Source organism: Crocodylus siamensis, chromosome 3 (genome assembly GCF_052110815.1).
Source record: "Crocodylus siamensis isolate JL-2025a chromosome 3, ASM5211081v1, whole genome shotgun sequence".
NCBI lineage: Eukaryota > Metazoa > Chordata > Crocodylia > Crocodylidae > Crocodylus > Crocodylus siamensis.
Genome location: NC_143397.1, coordinates 208,016,575 through 208,041,442, shown reverse-complemented (window position 1 = coordinate 208,041,442; position 24,868 = coordinate 208,016,575). Strand labels below are relative to the sequence as shown.

Sequence of the window (24,868 nt, the reverse complement as noted above, 5' to 3'; positions counted from 1 at the left end):
TTAGTGCTATTACAGGATTCGCATGTGCTGTATATTCTTCCTGGGCCTTTTGTATATAGCAGGCGCTAAAGACAGTTGGAGAGATCAGAAGCTCGGTATACTGCATCCATCAGAGAGGCTTTACAAGTCACAGACATGAGATTCTGATTACCTGCAATGCAAATGACTCTCTGAAAGTCATGTTCTTGTATAATACACTGCATCATTGAAGTCCATCTCAGCGAGTTTTATTCAAGCACCAAAACATGTCCAGTCATGCAAACCCTTTGCATATGGAATTCTTAACAATGTCAGTGGGAGCTCGATGTAGAGAAATCTTGCAGGAGTGGGTCTTAATTTCATGCACATATGGTTTACTGTAGCAGTTTTTGATTTCTTGAAATAAGTCATCTTCTCTCTCTATCTGATCTAAAAGAACATGGTCTTAAAATTTAAATTTTTTAACTCCAAGGATCTTTTTATTCTTCTGTACAGAAAGGTGTTCGTACAGTATAGAGAAAATATTTTCAATGCAGGGCTTAACGATGGTTTTGGGTAGGTGGTAAGACTGTTTGTTTTCTCTCTACCAAATAAACATTCTCTTGCATTGTATCATTTGAAGCTCAAAAGTTTCATACTTGTGTTAATGCCCAGGACTGCAAAAGTGAAACCAATGGGAAATTGATAAATGTGAAATTGATTAGTTCCTTTTTATTGATTATCTCAGTCAGAGACATTCAATGGGACGATAGCTACACTGCAAGAGCCTCCATATAGGCAAAGAGAAACTGAAATATGGAGAAAATAACAGCATAAATTATTTAAGTAACTAGTTTTTTAAAAGTGGCCCAAACAACCTTAACTCCATTATCACCATGAGGATTTAAAATCTAATGCATCTTCCAAAAAAGTTTGTTTTAGGAGTATAAGCACTAAATTCCCTTAATTAGAAATTTATGGTGGTACTAATCTCTCACAATTGCAAGCATTGTTGTGTAGCCCCCTTCATAAATCTACCAAGCTCTAGCATTTATCCAGCTGGGCTCTAACTTGCATTTTGACAGCTCAACATATTATAAGTGTAACCTTGGCTCTAAATTACCTGGGTTGGTGAAGCTTATTTGGAGAATAACTTTTTACATCCCTGAAATATGTTTTTCTTATTACTTATGTGTGGTCACTGCCTTAACTTCATCTTCGTGTTGTTTTGCCATATAGTAATAGTGAAAATGATACTGGTAATTGATAGATATTTTAACATAGTAATGTATTCTGGCAATCAAACTTAGGACCAGATTGTGTCCTGTTTCTTTATCAGTTACCCTTAAGAAGCGGAGAGAATGCAAGGGGCATGTTATGTCAATGTGCCACCACTGCAGTCTCTGTACTTGCCACCTTACAAGCTCCCTTCTTTCCATACAGTTAGACGACAGACACCCCAATGAAGCTGGGGAGGACAAGGAGCACTTGTATCTCATCATTTCTTACAAATTCAAATATGGGGGAAGAAGTCATTGCAAATAATTTTCTTCTCGGTAACACCCCCAAAACAGAACTGTCTCTGAAATGACATAATTGAGCCTGTAGTTTTCAAATTTATTTTCTCTCTCTCACTCTGTGAATATGTAGCAAAACCCCAAGGTTTTCTTTTATTTATTTATTTTAAAACACATTCCCTCCTCTTCCCCAACCATTTCTGACTTTTTCTCTCTATTCCCTAGATAAGTATAAATAAGCTAAGATGTAGGATAAGCTTTAACATTTTATTTTAGTTAGTAAGTTTTATTTTTCTATCCCCTCTATGAAAATAAGTGCCCTGCTATTTTGATATGGATATCCACTGTTTTATAAGTAATAATTGTTATGTTTTGTATTGATTTTTTTTTTATTGCTTTTATATTGTGTGGTTATTGTTTTAGGCCTATATATGTGAGTTAGCATAAGTCATGTCAAGTTTCCATCTTGTAATGTCAAGCCTCCATCTTATCCCCATGCCCGGTTGTGTAACCCATGACTCACACATACCCATCCTATGTAACTTCGTTCCTGAATGACTGGGGATGAATTAGGGTGTTTGAGAGACAATGGCAGTAGGTCTAAAAATAGCTCCTTCTGAATGACTAAACCATCAACACCAATACCTGGAGCAAGGACCCAGCCATTGGAACCACCCCCAGCATTCAAGAAACAAAAGGTGAGGCAACCCACGATTGTGCCAAGGCTGCATATGCTCAGTAGGAACATCTGGAGCCCTCTGGAACAGGACTGACATTGCCTGGACAGGCCCTCCCCATAAGAGATCAGAGGTAGTCTACCCCATAAAAGGGGTAGTCATAGAATCATAGAAGTAGGGTTGGAAGGGACCTTATAGATCTTCAAGTCCTACCCCCTGCCAGGGCAGGAGAAAAAAAAAACTGGGCTCAAATGATCCCAGCTAGGTAGGCATCAAGCTTCCTCTTAAAGACCCCCAGGGTAGGAGCCAGCACCACTTCCCTTGGAAGTTGGTTCCAGATCCTAGCTGTCCTAACTGTGAAGTAGTTCTTACAGATGTCTAATCTAAACCTCCTCTTCAACAACTTGTGGCTGTTATTCCTTGTTATGCCAGGGGGCGCTAGGGGAAACAAGGTCTCTCCCAAACCCATCTGGTCCCCCCTAGTGAGTTTATAGACAGTCACCAGGTTCCCCCTCAGCCTTTTCTTGTGACGGTTCAGGTCCTGCAGTCTCTCATTGTAGGGTCTGCCCTGTATTTCCGGGTCATGTGGGTGGCCCTCCTCTGGACCCTCTGAATGTTGTCCACATCTCTCCTGAAGTGTGGCGCACAGAACTGGACACAGTACTCCAGCTGTGGCCTGAGCAGTGTTGCATAGAGGGGGGGGATCACCTCCTTGGCCCTGCTAGAGATACACCTGTGGATGCATGGCAAGGTCCGGTTAGCCCTTCCAAGCGTGACCTCGCCCATTGTCAGCCCATGTTCATCTTGGAGTCAGTAGTGACTCCAAGATCCCTTTCTGCCTCCATGACCTCAAGAAGGGAGTTTCCCATCTTATAAGTGTGCTACTGGTTACTACTGCCCAAGTGCAGCACCCTGCACTTGTCAGTGTTGAAGCGCATCCTGTTTTTGCTAGCCCACCCCTGTAACCTATCCAAGTCTTGCTGCAGTATTTCCCTCCCTACTAGCATGCTCACCTCACCCCAAATTTTGGTATCATCAGTGAATTTAAACAGGGTGCTTTTCACCCCATCATCCAAATTGTTGATAAAGAGATTGAACAGCGTGGGCCCAAGGACTCCGCTGCCCACTGCTCCCCAGGTCGAATATGACCCATCCACCACCACCCTCTGAGTGCGACCCTTGAGCCAATCTGCAATCCATCTGACTGTGTAGGCATCAATGCCACAGTCACCCAATTTCTTAATGAGGATGAGGTGGAAGATGGTGTCAAAGGCCTTGCTAAAGTCCAGAAAGACTACATCCACGGCAACACCTGCATCCAAGGCTTTTTTGATCTGATCATAAAAGGCAATCAGGTTAGTCTGACATGACCTGCCCCTAATGAAACTGTGCTGGTTGTCCTTGAGCATCATCTCTGAGGCCGGCCCATCGCACATATGCTCCATGATGATCTTCTCAAAGAGTTTCCCTAGGATTGAGGTAAAACTGACAGGCCTATAGTTGCCCAGGTCCTCCCTCCTCCCTTTTTTAAAGATGGGGACCATGTTGGCTACCTTCCAATCATCCGGCACCTGGCCCAAGCACCACGAGTGCTCATAAAGCTGTGCCAAGGGCCCTGCAATAACCCCAGCTAGCTCCCTCAACACCCTGGGGTGGAGAGCATCTGGACCCACTGATTTGAACACGTCCAGCCCCTCCAGAAGCTCTCTAACCTGGTCCTCCCCAACGTGAGGTCTGGAGGCACTCCCTTCGAGTCTGCCTTGCATCACAGTGGGGAAGTCCCGGTCCCTGCCCAAGAAAACAGAGGTGAACAATTGGTTAAAGAGTTCTGCTTTCTCCTCTGGCGCAACCACCAAATTGCCCAGAGCATCTTGTAGTGAAGACTGACTCCTAGGGATGCCCTCTCCATCTGGACCAGCACCATGCCACACCACCTATCCAACCAGAGGCCCTGCCAGCAACCCCCCCTCTGGACAACACCTACTGGACAAGTACCCCTTTCCAGCCTGAATAGGAAGCTATCACCCCCACCCCCTCTTCAACCAAGGTCTTGGACTCTGTTTCTCTTCCCTACCTCAACTCCAACCCTTCCACTGAGTCTCTTTCTCCTGCTGCCATTGTGAGTGTGTGTGTGTGAGAGAAAGAACCAATAACTTCATGGGCTGTGTGGCATGTTGTCTGTTTAATAAACTTGTTATTTGGACCCCTGAGTTGGGTTTTGCTTTACTATGGTTCAGCCCTGCTCCAATCTCTGCTCTTATAACTTCTGTCTCATTTCTTCCTCTCCTGCTTCTGACTCACTGCCACCTCCAATACCTGTCTTGAACTCCGCTCTGCCTCCAGACCCCCTGTTTCTTTGCCACTGTCTTACCCCCACTGCCTTTTCCTTTTCCCCTGAGCAACCAGGTTTCTGCCTCAGTTTCTTTCCTGGCTGTCTCCTCCTTGCCACCACTTATCTGCCCCCCCCCCAATATCTCAGCTGTCTGCCTCAGTTTTCAGCCCCAAGCTCCCCTCCCAAGTTTCTGTCTCTCTCTCTTTCCTGGCTGTCTCCTCTTTGCCACCAGGCTTTTTTTTCCCCCACTCCCATGTACCAGTGACCTCGAGTAACCCTGGGCCACTTGATCTTAAGTAAACCCAAGCCTCAGTTCCTCAGTCAGCTTCTCTCTAGTCCACGGGTTCTGGCAACTTGTACTCCCTACACTTTAACTCTCTCTTTCTCACCTGAACCTTCCCCCAAGTATCCCAGGTACCTCAAGTACACACATATATACTGTACCATCCACGTTAGGAACTTACCTATGTGTAGGTGAGTTGTATGCACGCACGAGTGTGTATACACACACACACACACACACACACATTGTGTGCATGATATATGAATTAGTGATCTGTGTATGTGTAGTGAGTGTGCAGGTATTGACAATTGATTGTCTAATTTTTAGTGTGTAGTGTGTATGTGCTTTAATTGGTGATAGGTATGCATGTGCCTAGGCTGGTTTGGATGTGTATGAGAGAGAGAGAGTGTGTGTGTGTGCGTGTGTGCGCGCACGTGCGTGCACCTAATTGATTTGTGTGTTTGTATATGTGCAATTGTGTCACACCCTCCTGTCTAACAGCACAATATTGAGACCCTGAGAGTTGGCCTGATCCCACAGGGCAACATATATACATATATTTCTTTTGGAATGTTTCATCCAGAATACTGCAGCCAGTGTAAGAACAAGCTTGTGCACAAATACCTCATTTTTGCCATTTAAAAAAACTCTGGCAACATTTTTTTTTAAATGCTCCCGTGGCCCCATGTTTTATAACAAAAGCATGAAACCTGGCAGAAGAGGGTCCATTTTGTGAAAGAAGTGCCTTTTGTTGTACCCATGGGAATCTGCCCTAGTTCAGCCAAGTTTGAAAGGGTTCAGTTGCATATGCTCATTGGAGAATTCTTAGTGTTTGGCAGCTAAATCACCAAAGATACCAATTTCACTGAGAATGCTCTAGTCCTCTGATGGTTCCTGCAACAGACATGACTACAAATCCTCACAAAACAATTAAGCATGATCCAGCTTGGGCTTATGAGGGAGCAGCAGAGTCCAGGGAGCAACACACCATCTCCCTGGGAAAGCAGGGTGGGCAATGCTGGAGGGCTATGTTCTCTTCTAAAAGAAGCAGCATGTACAGACATTTGTTCTCTCCAGGGAAACTCCTGGGGGTGATTTAACCCTGGTTGTTACCCTGGTTATTTTTCTTCTACAGCAGCCATCCTTACTCTGGCAGAAAAAGCCTGAACATCTGTATGTTGGGGTTTCTCTTGGGGAAAACAGCAACTCTCTCAGGAGAAACTGAATGTCTGTATGAGGTCACTCACTGGACTGCTGCTCCAGCAAGGAGCAGAACACATCCCCTGAACAATCTCTACATTGTGCTGCAAGGAAACACAGGCTGATCATGGGCAGTCTGGGGCAGCCAATCAGGGCTGCCCTATGTACTGTTGCCATTGGTCGCCAGGCAGACTAAGGGAGCCAAAAATGCACACTGAGATGTGTATACAGCCTGCCACCCTGCTTTTCCCCAGCTGCACAGTGTGAGCACTGCAAGTTCTCTACTCTTCAGGGCCTCAGCATTCAAATACCTGTATATGTGGCTCTGGGTAAGTTTCTCTACCAGGAAAACAAACTTGAGAGAATTCTGTTTCATTATTTACATATGTGTATGGAGCCATTGACTAGAATTGAGGAGGAAAGCTGGGGTTGGGTTTTGGTAAGAGAAACTGTGGACTTGAGGTTGCAACTGAGCAGAAAAGGGCTGGGAGAGAAGTAGACTTGGGCTGCATAGGCAAGGAGGTTGGAACTGGCCTGTGGTGGGGGGAAGACTAATGCTACTAAACTGCTATCTGATACTGACTTTGGAGTATCAGCCACATTCAGATGGGCAACCTGGAAATGTAAGTCTTTATATTTCACTCCAAGCTCCATCTCTTTGGAGATGACCATATGATTATTATCAATGTGTCTAGAATAGTTTAGTTTTCAAAGCAGTTGATTCCCTTGTTTGTGCCGTATTTATAATTCACAAGGAAAACTGGTGAAAGATTAAACTATCAGCTTTTCTCATTCTGTCTATTGGAAATGAATGGGTAGTGCTGCCTAGATGGTTTATAATTTGAGATTAATGAAGTAGTTAAAAAAAAAAAAAGCCACAGACCTCAGGGACTGTTAAAACCTTGTGCTGGAAAAGTGCAAAATTGCATATCTGAATGTGGTGTCATACTGCCACCATGTGGTCAAGCAGTTGCGTGTTGTTTAACTCAACACCCAGCATTTCACTCAAATGACTTGCCCATTTGCCTAAACATTCTACTGTATCGTTTCCAAATAGAAATGCAACTTAATGCAAAGAATAGTCATAGCATACCGATAAAACTCATCTGACAGGATAGGTTCTGAAACTGGTATCGTCCTGAAAAAACAGATGGAAATGATCCCTGCCTCCAGATATTCGACAATCAGCCCAAAAACTGACATTGCTTTTAACAATTCTGTCCTTGCTAAAATGACACTGGGTACAGAAGGACCAGCAGTGGGTAATTTTTATTTTTAATACCCAAGCCTCATATGCGCTCTTTCTTTACAATGTGAAGCAGAAAGCAAGATAGGAGAGGAACTGTGAAATATTTCTTATTGAGACAGAGATGCAGAGTAGTTTAATATATAATGCTATATCTTTATTCTAATATAGTTGTGTATTCAATATTGGAATAAAGCAACTTTCTTCTGTGATTATTTGTTATTTGCACCTAGTTACACCAGTTACAGTATCCAGAACTCTGTGCTGGAGCCTGTCTACTTCTTTATGTATAGATGAGCCTTTGAACAGGGAAATGGACTAGATGGCTTCTCAAGGTCTTGTCCATCCCTATTTTTCTGTGATTCTGAATGCAACCAAATTTTTGTTTTGTTCCTAAAGCCAAGACTGCTGGTATCACTGTAACATATTGGAGCTCAGAAATTTAAAATCTCTTTTGCAATGTTACATTCTCACCCTTTTGCTTGCATACAAAAGGACATGAATCAAAACCTTGGCTTCAGAAAAGCTCAGATCTTAATCCAAATTTTGCAGTCTGAGGTCATCCCTAGTTTTCCGCCCCACAAAAAGCACTGGTAAAAATCTCCTATCCATGCAATCACTTAAACTCCTCTCCAACCTCTCAGTTTGCATCTTAGTCTTTATGCCTCACAATAACCAAATGCACACTTTATTCTTCAGTTCCATAACAACCCTCCCATGTGCCTTTATCCTACAACCACCCATATTGCACACAGCTAACTTTTCTCAATCACCTACACATGCACGACCTGGTTTTCATCCGCAGAACTGGTTTGAGACAAAACTTACACATTATGCACTGTGAAAATAAAGGCATCCTTAATGGTGAGATGTCTCGATCCAACAGAGTAGAGATGAGGTGTTATGTTTGAGTCTGATTTTGAGAAACTGACTGTGGGCATTGTTGTTATTTGGATACAGGTTCCTGTAGTGTCTTATACCTGATCCTAAAAAAGAAAGGGTCATAATAATTACTAACTAAATGAATAATAAGTATCAAGTATAAATAATTAGTAAGTATGACCAATATATTACTAAGGGTTATAATAATTATGAATTAATAGTAACACAAGTTATTATTAATTAATAATAATTGTCCAGTAATGGACAGTGCTATTCAAAGACTGGGTTTGGAGTCAGGGCAATTATTTCCCTGTGCTATTGCCTATTGATTTTTTTAAGTGAGAGCATCAATATTCGTTATCATTTTATCCTAGGTAGTGTAATAGCTTGTCTTCATATTGATGCATCTCATCCCCATCTTTCTCATTCTTATTCAGAATTTGTTATAATCTACAGCTGGTTAAAAACTTTCTAACAAGTTAGTTACCTTTCTTCTCAGAAGAGAGTCCAATCTAAAAAAAAATCTCTGAGTCTAAAAAGATTTGAATAGATTCTTTTTTAAAAGTCATTCATTCCAGTGGCATCCTATCAGGAACTTGCACATAAAAATAGATCTTTTAGTCTGTGGCTTTTAAACCCAATTAAGTATCACCTGTTTCAGGTACAAGTCTCAGTGATGTTTCAATGCAAGCATTAAAATAATTGCTGCAACAGGATTATTTTTAAGGCAAGTCAATTAATGATTTCATACATCCCTCCATGTTTTACAACTTGATTTGTGTTCAGTTTGAACTGCGATCACTTGAGCATAGCAAAAAAGAACATGATGACAAAGAACATGAACAAGGACAGCAAAAAAGAAACACTAGAGGGCAATGTAGTAAAACTTTTCTTTGTGGAAAGTTAGCTTCTCTTCTAAAAGCATACAATAGCTTCTTGGGATTGGGCAGTGGCTATTCACTGTTCCACAGCAGAGGTTACACCTATGTTTCTGTTTAAAGCTGAGTTTTGCAGCTGTAATATTAATGGTTTGATTTAAATGTACTGACATGGGGAAACTCACAGTTCAAACAAAAAAAATCATGGTAGAACTTCTAATTTGTTAGACCTTCACTTGCATCAGTATTTCTCTAACTATGAATAATTGAGTTATGCAATTGTATTTTTATATCTATTAAAATTTTATCCTGTGCTCATTGCCAGAGATTACAAGTTAAATAAAGATCCTGATTTACCTTAATGAATAAAGCACTGTGCACACATCAGAACAAAAATGTTGTTTGAGTTGTTTTTATGGCATTTTAGCAATAAGACCTCTTCTTCTTTATCATTCTCAGTAAAAGCAACCTGTTGCATATTTGGAATTACATATGCACTCTTCAAACTGTTGTATATTTAAGTGTATGTTATACAGTAAATGTGTTGAGCAGTTTCTAGTCCCGTTCCTCTGTACTTATCTCAACCCCCAAAACTTTTTAAAACTGAAATTGATAATTGGTCACATCCTCTTGCCCCTGTTGAACAGTATCTTGTCAGGGATTTGTAAGCACATTATTCTTCTTACGCACCTTGGACAAGCAACTAGTGAACAACCAACATGAGCTGTCCAGTTACTATGGTCTTGTCATATGTCCCTTTTACTGTCTGATCACTTTTCATTTGATGTGAATGGCCTTTAATGAGGAATCTGTCTTTTGTTAACATTACTGCACTAGTGTTCTATTGTGGTTTTCTTAGCGATCTCAACAGGCGATAAAACTACAGTTCTGAATTTAAAAAAAGAAAACATCTGCTACTGCTACAAAAATATTTATTGAGTAGGATCAATTCTTAGTTTCATTAAGCTACCTCCATCCTTTGGTGTGGTTTGCATTGGTTTTCCATGCCTACAGATAAGCAGCATTGCCTGTTTAAATGTTATGTGGTCCCATCACACATAATATTTAAAATATGATTAGCAGGTTAACTGTGCCTTTAGTAGTAGCCTGTAACAAGTGGCCATCCTGGGGCTGGTTTAAACGTAGGCCCACCCACTTGTCTCTGGGGAAACCCCCTGCCTACCTCGTCTGCCATGCCTTGATGGTAATGATCGATAGATCTTAACAAGGTGGGAGGCTGCCCATTTACTTGCCTTGATGCTAAGGGCTGATACACATGGCTCTGACTGTCCCTTATCATGTCACATGCCTCACAGATAATATCCATGACCGTACACCTGGCCTTGGTTTGTTTGGCCTAGCATCTGGCCTGCTTGTCTGGCCTAAACCCCAGCCACTAAATCACTTGGGCTCTCAGTCCTTTACTGTTCCTCAGGCTCCAGCCCAGTTCCTCTCAGGGCTTTCAGCCCCTTATCAGTTCAAGACTCCAAGCCCCCCTCCATAACTGGGATCCGAGCCCTATTCCCTTTCAGGGCTCCAAGCCCCATATGCCCCACACTGTATCCCTGAGCATTTCCTGCCCTACACTGGGCCTCAGCAATCCCTAATCCCTTCATCCCAGGACCTCCTTGTATAGGCTCAGGGCCCCACCCCCCTGAAGCCACACTCCTGGCTCCTTAATGCAGCCTCAGCACTCTTAGTGAATCTGGGCACTGCCTCTGGTCCTTTCCTGGACAGGGCCCTACCTCAGGACTCGCATTTGAGCCTGGGACCCTGATTTGTCATTCAGGGTGTGGTACCTCTAGCCTTTCCCCTCCACAGGGTCACCTGCAAGGCAGCAGGGGCTGAGGCTTTCTGGTGACCCATAATCGCCCTTCACTGGGGAAGCCCCAGGTGTAGCATTTACTGGAAGCTGCCCTGCCACAAACAGCCGCACTATACCATCCAGCCCCAGCAGGGTGTAGTTTTAGGTCATACCCCAGTACCTGGAGCCTCCTTCTATCCCTATAGCTCATGCCCTTACCTCCAGGGTGTCACAAGCAGCAGCCTCAGCTGAGTTGGTATTCTTCTAGCTGCTTGCTTTGCTGTTCAGAGCCCCTGTTCTTACAGGGCACAGCTGGGCCCTGTTCCCAGTCAGGCAGTTGTGCCCCATTGGGATTGCAGCCAGCTACAAGCAGGCTTGCTGCTGCTCAGGCCCCTGCAAGTAACAGGGCACACCCTGTGCTCTGTTACATTTGGCCATACATGCAATTCAATTTAAGGTATCTTATATGTGGATTAACTTTGTGGCTCATTTGCTGCTTTATCACACCTTAAATTGAGTTGTACAGATGTGGAATAACTTTGTGGCTCATTTATATCATGCCTTAACTTGAACATTTGGCCAGGACATATCCAAACCCCAAGTGCTGCCCAGCTGGGCAACACATGGGATTTATACAGCTCCCAGTGCATGGGAAGCCCAGCATCAGTTCGGCAGCACACATAGTTTTATAATGCCTGATCCACAGGGAGCCCAGCACCGGGCTGACTCAGCCTGATGCCAGGCTTCCCATGCGCAGGGCTGACTGTCAGCTGGGGCTAGGGATCAGTTTGGTTTGGAACCCCAATTGACAATCAGCTGATTGATTTAATATTGTTGATGCAGGGGAAGCCCAGGCTAATGAGGCACCTTATTTGCTGGACTGTCCCTGCATCAGCAAATAAAGTGTGACTGGGATCTAACAGAATTAAGGGGATCAATGATTAGACCTCATCACATTTTAAAGTGAATGTCTGTCAGAGGCTTGTATCTTATTAGAATATTTTCAAATCTTGAAACCTGATGGTAAATCCAATTTGCGTATTTATTTTCTAAATTATGATGAAACTGATATCTCTGGCAACTCAGAATGACAGCTTGTTTTTTTCCCATTATGTAGAGAATGTATTCCATTAAAAAAGTTTGTTGCCTTATACGTTGGGAAGAAAACATACTGGATACCAAACAAATTGAATATATAGAAGTGGGATTAAATTGAACTGTCTCTAAGGGGCTGCTGATTTAAATAAAATAATTTGATTTATGGGCTTTTACGTAGCAAAAGTGATGTTGATTTAAGTGCCTGAAAAAATTCCCTCTCATCTCTTCTCATTTCTAAATTCTTGTCAGTATTTCACAGAGCTGAAAAGTCATTCTCAGTTCAATTTTATTATTCTTGAGCCCAGGACAATCTAATATAAATAGTAGCTTCACCTAGAGACATTTAAGTGTAACTGTAAACCTTTTGCAGGAAAGTGTGTTACACTTTTATTAATGGAATAGCATCTGTTTGTTAACTGTAACATTAATCTCATGCAAGCAGCAATCTGTGAGACCTAGGCAGAGTAGAGGCCATTTTTTATCTCACATGCTTTCCCTGAGTTTGTTATTTTTTAAAGCCACTTATTAATATTGTCATTAACACATTTAGCTTATCTGGATTTTTATCTGTACTTCTTTATAAGAACAAGAGCAGTGTCTTTTTTTTTTAATTACAAAAATCATATAGCGTGTGCCTTTCTGCTGTCATATTCTGGTGGGGGCTTCAGTAATGAAAGTTCATCCTGTCCAGCCCAAACTGTGGCATATATATTGGGTTTGTAAGATGATGTCTTGGAACATCAGAGAAGAACTGACAGTTTCAACACATGCCTCTACACATACAAGACCAGTAATCACCTACCGATAAGGCTGAATGGACTTAACTGGTGAGGGGAGACTTTATATATGGGCTCAGTAATAAAGGCTATTGGGCAAAAGGAAATGGCAAATAAGCACCAGAAAGGAAGAGGGTAGTTTGGGCGTTTGGGTTGTTCGCCTGCTTCATTTTGCTTTATTTACTTTTTGTTGATTCACTTTAACCTTCCCGAATGTCCCTCAGATCTAGACTTGACATGGAAACATGGGCTGAGAGAGTGGCTTGGTCTATACTACAAAGTTCGTCTGCTTTAATTATGCTAGCTAAAAGTGTTTTAAAAAATCAGCATGGCTATTGCAGCAAAATCTTTGGTTTAGATAGAGTTATGTTGACAAAGAAGTGCTTTTGTCATCTTATCTGTACAGATTTCCCTTGATTTATGCTGTCCATGCATTTCTGGAGAACAGCATATAAATTGAATTTGCAAATCAAACAGCAAAATATACTGTTTGATTAATCAGAAATTGATGCATGGGATTGTTTCCCCAAATACAAGTGGTGTTCTTAGCAAGCTGTTGTCCTACTTCCATCTATGCCAAAATTGTTGCTACTTGCCATTTTTGTTAACATTTGATAGAGTTTGTTCTATGTCCATATCAGACACTTAGTTGAAGATTTACATTGCTAGTTATCATGTCCTTGGAACAGTTCTTATAGATGGTATTTGACGATTTCTTTTGCCAGACTTGTAGTTGTCAGATTCTGTCTTCACAATCCATAATGATTTCTAAACATGCTCCTCTTTTTACAGAAAGAGAAAGTGCTTTCACCACAGATGCCAGCATTCTCTGAGGACTGATTCCCTCATCCTTAAGTGATACCAGCCCTTCTTTATACCATGGGACCTGGCAGCAGTTTTCTAAGCAGTGGACAGGTTCATATCATCCTATGGGGAGGTTTGGCAGCTGTGATGATGCTCTTGTTCCTTACTTTCCTCATCTTTCTTTGCTCCAGCTGTGACAGGTAAGACTCAGCAGCTCAAGCAATAAAAGTAAAAGCAGGAGATGTGCCACAAGAAGCCACGTTTGAGTATTGTGTGGATTCAAGTAATTTCATTTAAGCCAAGTAACAAGCGTGGTTGGGATTCCAAAAAAAAAATTTTAATGGGCCAAAATAAAGCAGTTTCTAGTTAAACTGGTTGAAAATACATAGCAAAGTCCTCAACCCTGATTTCTTTTAAAGGAAGGCAACCTCTATAATATATAGAACACATCTTAACCTTGTTCCTTTCAGTTCCTCCTCTACCTGTCTACTAGGTGCTTGTTCACAGTATAGGATTTGAGATTCTTAGTGACATTCATATTTACAAACCTGTCCCATAGTATCTCTGACTGGAAACAAAGTGAAAATTGAGTTCTTAACATGAAAACTCTGTGCTCAGCTATTTGTGTCAAACAGATTTATCAAACTTTCTGGATTCTCTTAAATAATAGCTTACATTTTTAATCATTGTACAAGGCAAAGGATAAAAGATTCAAACTTTCATAAATGAAATGGAAATCAGTTCTTCCGCCTGATATGAATAGTTTGTTTGGTACCAGAAACATTAGCTTACAACTGTTCCCTTGTGTGGTACACAGAAAGTGGGGTTTGTTTTTTCCCTACCTCATTTTTTTTGACAATTAAATGTAACCTCTTTCCCAGGCACTGGATGGCAGTAACAAGGGCTGGGTTCAAATTTAGGATTTAAAAACCAACTTTTCAAATCTAGTTTGAGTCCCCACCCAGAAACCTAGGCAAATAAATTTTAACTTGGTATTCTAATATGAGCATACTTTCTCCACTCACAAGCAAATAGTGTTTATAACAAGGGAAAAGGAGAGCAAGATTACACATTCAGGAAAAACTTAACTGTTAACCCTTAACTATAGCTTAAAACAGATCACAGTCACAATCACTGACAAGGCAGCCTGGGAAGCTGTCACCTATCCCAGCTGTTGGAAGGAGATTCTCACCCAGGGTTGCCATCTGGGAACTCTGCCAGATACTCCAGCCAAGTAACAAGTGCTGGGTAGGGAGGCCCTGTTGCTCCCCCCTGCCAGGGGTGCATCTGTGCTCTTGGGGGCTCTACCACCTCCATCAGCCAAAGTAGCAAGTGCTGGGTAGGGAGGCCTGTACTAGAGTTACTGATGCTAAGATTGCTGCTGCTCTGGCTGTTGGGGAGCACCACTAGGGTGTGATGCTACAAAATGCTCTGACTGCCACCTCCAGGAGTTTCCACCACGCTGGTGGGGGTCCCTATCTTTAGATCCTGCCCTATTCCTGTTATAGATTTAGGGATATTTTTAGTAATGAGTCCCTGGCTTCATTCTAAGACCCCCGTAGATTGCTGTATTCAGAAGTGTGTTTACTTTGAGGAGTTGGCTGAAGCTATGTCGAGCATGACTTCTGCCTGGAATCTTTTCAATGCCTCTGTTCTGTACTTAGCCCTAAAACTGAGGGCCACCGCTTTGCAGGCCTTTGGCACAGCTTGTAGCAAGGCCCTTTCAGAGTTCATCGTAGAACGTGGCATTGACAACACTTATGTTGACAACACTTATGCTTCATGCATTTGGAAGGGAGGGCTGTTGGACACAAAGTCTGATCCACCTGGCCTTTCTAACTGCACACTTTAATCTCAGTATAACCCAAGACCACAGCTGTGAGTAGTGAGGTGCGAGTAGACCTTCAAGCCTGCATAGTAAGGAGAGCATGCAGATGAAGAATATACAAAGTTACCGTTCTAAAACATAACCATAGTCCAACATGAAGAACATAATCAGGGTTACATCAAAGCATTGAAGCCAATGAAAGATTCCTTCATTCATGAAGGATGCTAGTTCCTCTGTTTTTTCCAAGCTTGTGGTAACAGGTCTAAGAGTGGTTATTGTATGGTGTGTTTTTCTATGGCAGAAACAGCGAGTTGTCTCCAGCATCCTTCCAGGAAAATTTCATAAAACATTCCCTATTTAGAGCATTTGAAGCCTGGTCTGCCTGTTTGCTTCTGTTGTGTAGGAGTGCTGCTCACACAAAACCATCTTCTCTCCTTCGATTCATCTGTGATTTCCTTCTCTGCCTGAAATGCCAGCACAACTCAGGTAGCCCAGGGTAGAACAAAGCTAGTGGTATTTTGATTCAGCCTTGGATCGTTGATCTGAGGTTTTCAGGTAGGGCAGAGAGCCTTGAGAAGACACCAAGAGATGAATGTTCCTACATACTTGTCCTACATGGTATAAGCAAATAAGAAATCAGGTCAGTTGAACTGGGTGGAAGAAATGGGAGAGACTAGAAAAACAGAGTTATGTATTACATTGATATTTCTATATATTTGTACTTTACCTCTGAGACTGAGGGTTTGATTGATCCTGCTCATTCTAAAAATGGGAAGGACTAGACACTAAGATAAAGGTGGTACAGAATTAACAGTTTGATCTCACAACCTACCCCTAAAAATTTCATTCTTGTTAAGAAGAATTGTTCCATCAAGATAAGTACCTTCATGAAACAGATACTTTCTGGTCTTCAAAGCTGAATTTCAAGCCCTTTACAAAATTCATATAACCAGTCCTACTGAGATGATGGATATTTTTAAAAATAGGCTCCCAAAGCAGTGTATAGGATTTTAATGAGTCATGTAGCTAAATGTGATGCAGTACAGTACTTCAGAAATACACTCCTTAAGATCCAGATTGCCTTTATGAAAAAAATTTACAACGAATTTGGTTAAATTTTAAACATAAAACTCCTGAGTTGGTTCTCTTTTCCTTTATACTGATGTAAATCTAGAGTAATTATATCAATATCAATGGGGTATATCTGGATTTTTATCTGGAATTCTTTATAAGGACAAGAGCAGATTCTTTTTTTTTTTTTCAATTACAAAAATCATACAGTGTTTACCTTTCTGCTATGATATTCTGGTGGGGGCTTCAGTAATGAAAGTTCATCCTGTCCACCCCAAACAGTGGCATATGTATTGGATTTGTAAGATGGTGTCTTGGAACAACAGAGAAGAACTGACAGTTTCAGCACATGCAAGACCAGTAATCACCGACCAATAAGGCTGAATAGACTTAACTGGTGAAGGGAGACTTAATGTATGGGCTCTGTAATAAAGGCTATTGGGCAAAAAGAAATGGCACATGAGCACCAGAAAGGAAGAAGATAGCTTTGAGGTTTGGGTTGCTCTCTTGCTTCATTTTGTTTTGTGCCATTTCTTTTTGCCCAATAGCACTTTAACTTACCTGAATGTCCCTCAGATACAGACCTGACATGGGAACACAGTCCAAGCCACTTTCTCAGCCCATGTTACAAAGTTCTTCTGTCTTAATTGTGCTAGCTACAGTGTTTAAAAAAAATCAGCATGGCTACTGCAGCAAAATCTCTGATTTACATACAATTATGTTGACAAAGGCGTGCTTTTGTCAGCTTATCTGTACAGGTTTCCCTCGATTTATGCTGTACATGAGTTCCCGGAGAGACAGCGCATAAATTACAAATCACATATAGCATATGCCTACAATGTAACACATGGGGATAGGTTCCCATGGCAGTGAGGGAGGCAGGGAGGGAATGAGGCTGGGATGAGGGAAGGGGCAGAGGTGAGTGGGGCCATGGCCCTTTCCACTCCCCACACAGATTTACCTGCTTGGGCAGGGAGGCATCTATGCTGATCGCATAAGAGTGAATTTACCTCGCATGTAACAAATTATGGGTCTAAATATGCTCATCACATAAGAGCGAATTTGCATATAAAGAACCCACATAAATCAAGGGAAACCTGTACTGGAGAGGTTGTGCAGTTGCACTGGCATAAAACCTTGACATGAAAATGTACACTCTGTCTCCACTAATGGGCTGTATGCAGCACAGGCTCCAAATGTACACGCAGCCACTCCCTGAAATACAAACTGGAACCAGGATGAACTTTCATTACTGAAGCCCCACCAGAACTATCATAGCAGAAAGCGTAGAAGCACTGTACTGATTTCTTGTAACTTGAAAAGAGAAGCCCATTCAATTGATATTGTCCTACAAGCTAAGTTAAAAGTTCTTATGAACTTCCCCACATTCATTGCAACTGCCTGTATGCAGGCATGTTCTTGTGCCCAAAAGTTTGCCTCACAAAGTGGTTCTCCACTTTTTTTTAGATGTAAGGCATCCCTTGTTTGACTTGAGCTGTCCCTCCATACCTTCTGTGAATTGAGCTGCACCCCATTTCAAAAACTAATTTATTTATTACAGTGCTTACCATCTTGCTAAGGGACCAGGCAGTGGGGCCAGAGCAGCAGCCAGACAAGGATAAGCCTGCACTTTTCTTCTCACACGTGCTTATCTCCTAACACCTTGCAACACCCTTCAAAAATTCTCATGGAACCCTGGTTGAGAATCAGTGGTCTAACACCTCTCTCGGCTATATGTTTGGTACAGTAAAAGATATCAGCAAAAACCCCTTGCTGTTTGCATATTTTCAGGACTATTATAGCTACAACACTCCAACCCTGTATACAGATAACTGTTTAAAATTAATTTAGCTTCTAACCAACATTGTGATCAGTGAATAGTGCTCTGTCCTGAGACATTATCAGAAAGAAGCTGCAAAAATATTTTATGAGAATCAATCATTTGGGTTCTAACAAGTTAATATGAATTAATAACCTTAGATATTATCTAGTAATATACTTTAATAATTACATTGTGTTCCTAGCTTGAACAAAGCATCATTTATTGTAGATTGTTGTGTGTGCAAAGTTGTTTACAGAGAAATATGATTACATAAAATTTCTTTACAGCACTCTCTTTGAGAATTGTTGATGTAATATCTGAAGACATAAAACCAAAGTAAAATCTGCTCTGCTTAAAATGCAGTGTCAGAAAAGCTTCAGGGAGGAATTAAGTATTTGTTACCAGGAATTGTACTATGAATGGCATGAATACTGGCATGGATTTAATTGATACAGTTACTCAGCTCTCAACCAGCTAAAATGTTTAAGGCCCAGGCTGTTGTGGCGGATGCCATGTGTTTCAGAGTATAGTGGGAAGAAGTCATCAGTAGTCTCCTCCTCTGCTCTTCTCTTCCCACTTTTTACTCACTCCAGATGAGGAATATTAGTCTGACATCCTATTGCTGTATTTCAAAATAAGCAATCTATTCAATCCATTTCTAAGAAGGGCCACTAGGGACATGGTATATACTTTCTTTGAATCTGTACGTTGTAAAGCTTAATTATACACACATAGCTTAAGTGTGTGTGTATATCCATATACATAAAATTACATGCATTAGTGTGTTAGTTATAATAATTACATATATCACTATAACTTATTGTAAAGCTTATATATATATATAGATATAGATATATATATATATATAGTATGTGTGTGCCTGTGTGTAATTAAGTTTTACAATATATATTTTCTATGAATATGTATATTATGTCCCCAGTGGCCCTTCTTAGAAATGGACTGAACACACACACACACACACACACAGAGTCTGGAGCACGCACTTCATTTTATATCTGTATATCTATCTAGCTAGCTAGCTATCGATAGATATATCAATATAGATATATCTTTCTATTTGGGCCTATGCAAAGCAGCTAGTATTCACTTCAGATTCGGCCGATTCGGGGGATGGTGATTCAATTCAGTGATTCAAATCACTGTCCTGAATTGACGTGGCTGAATCTCTGAATCAAACAGGCCCCATCCCGTGCCCACTCTTGCAGCCCTGTCAATGGCTGCCCTGCCCGGCCCTAGTGTCCTGGCCCTTTTAAAAAAAAAAAAAAGCAAGCCCTGCCCTCACTGGCTTCTACCAGGTTGCGGGGGGGGCAACCCTTGCTGCACCCCACTGCCCCATGCTGAGTGGGAGGCTCTGCCATAAGCCCCCAGAAGCCCCAGTGGCTGCTGTAGCAGTCAGTGAATGCAAACCTTTTTTTTTTTTAAGAGCCGGGATTGTTGGGGGTCAGGGAGGCTGGGGGAGCAGGCAGGGGATGGGACCTGACAGGGGTTCCCCAATGGTACCTTCCCCCCTCTTCCAGCCCCCCTCCCCCAGTTACTGACACAGACCAGGGACTGCCCTAATCTCCCTGGAATCAATTCAGAGGCTTCAAATCAATTAGGACCTTTTTATTGGTCTCCTGATTTGATTCAGAGATTGGGCCACCAAATTGGGCTGAATCAAATCAGCACCCAAAGCTTCGCACAACCCTGAGAGAGAGAAAGAGAGAAAATGAAGTGCATGCTCCAGACTGAAACATGTGCAGTCTGACTTGTAACTCCTTAAACTAGTCACACTTTATCTACTACTAAGAATTTTGTTTAAGAATTGGAATTGTGCTCTTGGAAGGATTTGTATAGCTCCTGAGTAATTTTAAAGAGGCCTATGATTCTTCAGACCCCAAGCATTCCCTAAAAGATGCCACACTGGCCACTTAAGAGACAAGACATTTAAAGATTATCAGTCTCAAAGAACAGTTATTCTCTGTAAATTTTAGACTGACTAAATACCTATTTTGGTTCCATAGTTTTCAACTTTTTCCATACTATGAATCCAAGTTAGAATAGGAAAAAAACTATTGATTGGAGTTATCCTGAACTGTTGACTATGACTACCTTGTTGTCCTCAAGGTAGTTACAATCCCCAAAATAATAATCTGTTTTTAACAGGAAGAAAAATAAAAATCTAGGATGAAGGTCAGTAGCAATTACTACCAGGACACACACACATTTCACAGTAGATTTACAGTGGGCTGTAACAATATGTATTTCTTTTCCTTTAAGGGAAAAGAAGCCTAAACATCAGAACGGGGATCATGAAAATCTGATGAACGTGGTAAACATTATTTCTCTATTATCGTTTGTATTTTTTCTTTCAATTTGTGCTGACCCGTTTAATTGAGCCTATAAAATATAATATTGCTGGCGAAAAGGCAGACAGAGAGGTGGGTTTGGGGGTTGTCTTTGGGTCATGGGAGGAAAACTGCTTTGGGTTAGCTTTTTTATTAAAATAAAAAAAATGTACTAATAGGCTTTGTATTGGTTGGTAATGGGTATATTTAAAGTTTCACAGACTTAAAAGCAGAGCTCCTAACATTCAGCTAATTCATTGCAAACCTCCAGGTCCTTACTGTTAGATTGAGTTACTTACTAAAGTCAACAGTACATTGCACTAAGTTTGCACTTGTTCACATTCCATACAGTTCCAGTGAAGTTAAGGGAGGTTTTGCAAAATGCAAGCCAGGAGAGTGAGGTCCTGGGAGCAAACTCCTACACTTACCTTGGGTGCACATCTCATGTATTTTTGGTTGCACATCCTCCATAAGAACCTTGCAATGATCATAGCGCTGAACAGTTAAGTATGTCCTCAGTCACACTTTGCCTCGTGGTAAGCAAGAATAACACTTACACAAACTAGTGTATGCATTTGAGTAAGGAATACTTGTTGCCTCTCTAAAGAGCTGGATGTGCCCCCTGGCCAATTCTTTTAGGCACATGCTGTCTGAGCCAGCACCCTTGACAGGGCATAAAAACCTCTTCTATTAACTGCAGGAGAAGAGAGGCCCCTCTTTCCCTCTGATTGTATTAGCACAGTAGTAGTTCAGTGCAGTAGTTCAGCAGGGAATACTGCTGTCCGGCACACCAGGCAGTGTTCTGAGGCCTTAGCAACTTCAGCAAAGGACATGGTGACAGTCTAAAAATGCTGTGTTTACTTTTTGAATTATTTCCTCAGCTTAAGTTAATTAAACAAATAAATTATCATTGCCACAAATTTATGTCTCATAAACTGTAGTTACTTTAGTATTTTTAAGGAATTATTGTAGTAGGACAGAGTTCTGGGTGGTTGGTAACCATAGGTAAATATTGACTTTTCAGTGCAGATCAGCGTAGATCATGCATCTCAACTACATAGGCTAACTCCACGGATTGAATCAGACTTAGCCTCAGCTACAGTAGGTGCCTTAGGGTACAATTTGATCATGGCAAATTACAATAAAATAATGTATATGAATGTGTTAGTTAAAGAGTATGCAATGTTAGTGTAATTTACCTTTGAGGGGGGAGTAGGAAAAGCAACCAAGAAACTGAAGCTGGGGGCAACTTTTCATATACGCTTTTACCATTTTTTTGTTTTCCTGCTTCCCTAGCTGCCCCAGCTTCCACTCTTTTTCTGGGATGAACTTCACAGTATAATTGAATACATTTGATAGCTTCATATATATATAACACCGGCAGGAATATTGAAATATGTTTGACTTAATTCAAATTTGACACCAGTTTTATATTTGATACAGAACAGTATGAAACCAGAATAAAATTCGTAGTGTGTATAATTATGTATGTACCAAAGTATGTGTGTATGCGTGTATGCATCTGTATGTAGACATACACTTGTAGTAGTGTAGACATGTCAAGGTAACTGTACTTCATTTGCAGTATTATTTTACAAGATTAGTTATCTCTCATTCTCCATAAATGTTAGGTAAACATCAGATTTTGTTTTTTCAGCCTTCAGACAAGGAGGTGTTCAGTCATTCTATCACTAGTTCAGCCACAGATCCACCTGCCAGCAGTGAGCAGAATGGGGGACTCAGTAACGGGGATGGTAAGTACTTCAGTTTTCTAAAAAGAAAAGAGCAAAAGATCCCTTTGCCCCCTCTGACACCTCCTCGCGGTCTCCTGATGGGCAGCCCACCTGGGTCTCAGGCCTCCACCTGGCACCTTTCTAGGGACAGACTCCCATGACCCTGCTCCCTCTGGATCTAGCACCTTAAGCTACAGACCCCTGCAACAAACTGTGATGGCCTCACCAGGTCTTGCTTCAGATCAGCACCTTTAGGTCTACCCTCTCAGGGGCAAGGGCTGGCCCCATCCAATGACCAGTCATCTTTCATAAAGCTAAATAATCTTTATTCAGAACAACAGAGCACATTAATTTAAAACAATAAACAAATTACAAGCATGTCTAGCTTACTACGTGGCCACCCATCTTGCTCGTGGGGACCCTGAGAAATCTAAACTTCATGTAAACTTCCGCCAGTACCTGTTCCTCTCATGCCTCTCAGCTCCAAATGGTGTCTTCCTCTCACAGACCTTTTTATGCTGTCTCAAGTCCTTTGCTCTCTTGGGCCTTTTGAATCAGGTGAGACCAGCCTGTACTGAGTCTCAGGGCCAGGGGATGAAAATTCAAAAGATCTGTTACCTGCATTTTTTTCAGTTGTGAGATTTGCCTTAATTTCCCCCAGCTGCTTTTAATTCCTTCTCTTGCTCATTTAGCTAGGAATACAATCACTAGCAAGCCCATAAAGATTCGTATACCCACCTCAATCTATAGTCTTTTACTGGTTCAGCATCTTTCATATTCTGTAATTTGTTTGAGCAATACAGTCTCTTTTCAATTGCTCACTTTGTACAGTCATCTGAAATTTGAGGGTGTTATGTAGTTTGGGGGGGCAGTTGCCAAGAGGAAGGAGGATCAGATTATTGAAAAACTAGATAACCTGGAGTAACCGGGAATGGTGTAAAATTTTATGCACTTTGGGATTCATACCAAGAACTTCTGTCATAAAATGGGGCCTGGTAATGGAGGCAATAGAAGAGAGGGCTCTGGGTGTTGTAACAGGATGACTAAACCACCAGTGTGATGCAGCCACGAAAAAGGCCAATATGGTTCTAGAACATATTACACAGAGTGTTTTCCTCAGTGGGGACAAGGACACTGTCTAAAATATAGTGTACAGTTCTGATCCCTCATGTTCAAAAAAGAAAGGCTACTAAGATAGGGAGACAGAAAACCTATCATACACCAAAAGACTAAAATAGCTTGGTTGGTTTAGCTTGGCAAAAGAAAGCTTTTGGAGAGATTGCTTTTGTATAAATAAAGTCATGGAGTTGATAATCAGGGATGGAGAAGGAGGTATTTTTTGTTAAAGAGTAGCACAAGGTCAAATGCCTACTACATACAGTACAGGTCATGAACAAGTATAGACTGAGAAATAAAACAAGGTTTTTAAGGATCAGAGGACTGGAGTTTTGCAGTGGTTTTGTGAACAAAGTAGTAGGAGCAAGGAAGCTAAAATGCTGTTAGATGTAGCTCAACAGCTTTATGGAAGGGATGGCATGATACAGCAAGGGTGTTCTTAAAGCAATAATCAGCATGTAATGTGTGGCTTTAAATACTGTATTTTCTTGCATACAGCATGGACTTTTCCTCTCAAAATCAGTTCCCCAAAATGTGGGTGCACATAACAAGTGGAACAGCTGATTTCCTGACCGCATTAGAAACACCCTGCTTTGATTCTTGCTCCACAGTGCAGCAGCTGTGGTATCACAATTCAGGCAGCTGATGGAGTCAGTTGACTTAATGGCTCTTTGTACGTCACTCCACGGGTGTTAACAATCTTCTCTTCTTTTTAATGGTTTTGATGTTCTGCTAATCAAGGTAGTGCCGATTTTACTGTCTGCTAGCTGTTCCTTGTCTCTCTCTTTCTATTTTACAGTCCTGGAGACTCTAGCTCTTTTCTGAATCAGAAATGCACCCCTGGAGACCAGTCTTCAGCAACAGCTAGGGTTTCAGCTTTAGTTAAGTAGAAAAGGGAGGGTCAGTCAGATGAAGATTAGGTTCTGCACCTGTTCTGTACGGCCATAACTGGCAAAATATTTTTCTTCATTTTGCTGTTCAAAAGCAAGGGTCATATATACAGGGATACAAATTTATGGTGTTTAGTATTTCCATGCCAGGGTAACTCGGTGAAAACTCAAGGAAACTCAGTGGGAAATCCATGTAGGAAGCAAGTAAGTCCATGCTTCAGGGTTCTGGTAGTCACTTGCAACAGCCATTACAATTTTCCCCACTATGAATGCTTTATTTGGCATCTGTTTTTTGTTGTCTCTGTTCTTATTTTGTTCTCCTCCTTCTGAAGTGTTGGACGTTGGCTAAAAGTGAGAGTTTCAGTAGGGTTCACTTGAGCTCTAACCAGTGGTGGCTAGAAGGTCATGCTTATGTACTCAGTGTCAAACAAACTACCAACTTTGGAGAAAGGGAGGTATTTTCCTTAAATTAGAGTGGTGGGGACTGGGATTTTTGCCTTCTCTATTGTACAGGGCCTGGTCCTCTTCCTGGGATTAGGTGACCATATTTTAACAAATTACCTGCCATGGCAGTGGTAGAGTGCTAATCGTCCTTATATCTCTCC

The 24,868-nt window shown here is 41.5% G+C and overlaps 1 protein-coding gene across 5 annotated transcripts in view; it reads left to right on the top strand.

Moving 5' to 3' along the window:
* Window positions 1-24,868, top strand: part of PAG1 (phosphoprotein membrane anchor with glycosphingolipid microdomains 1) — a 182,241-nt gene that overhangs the window by 130,755 nt on the left and 26,618 nt on the right. For 3 of the 5 annotated variants that reach the window (XM_090040234.1, XM_090040233.1, XM_090040235.1), the window contains 3 exons: window positions 13,444-13,655; window positions 20,457-20,508; window positions 22,182-22,278. In XM_090040234.1, coding sequence (XP_089896360.1) covers window positions 13,531-13,655; window positions 20,457-20,508; window positions 22,182-22,278 — 274 coding nt within the window. In that variant the 5' untranslated portion in view covers window positions 13,444-13,530. The remainder of the gene's footprint in view (window positions 1-13,443; window positions 13,656-20,456; window positions 20,509-22,181; window positions 22,279-24,868) is intronic. The other 2 variants (XM_090040237.1, XM_090040236.1) reach the window with 1 other exon arrangement.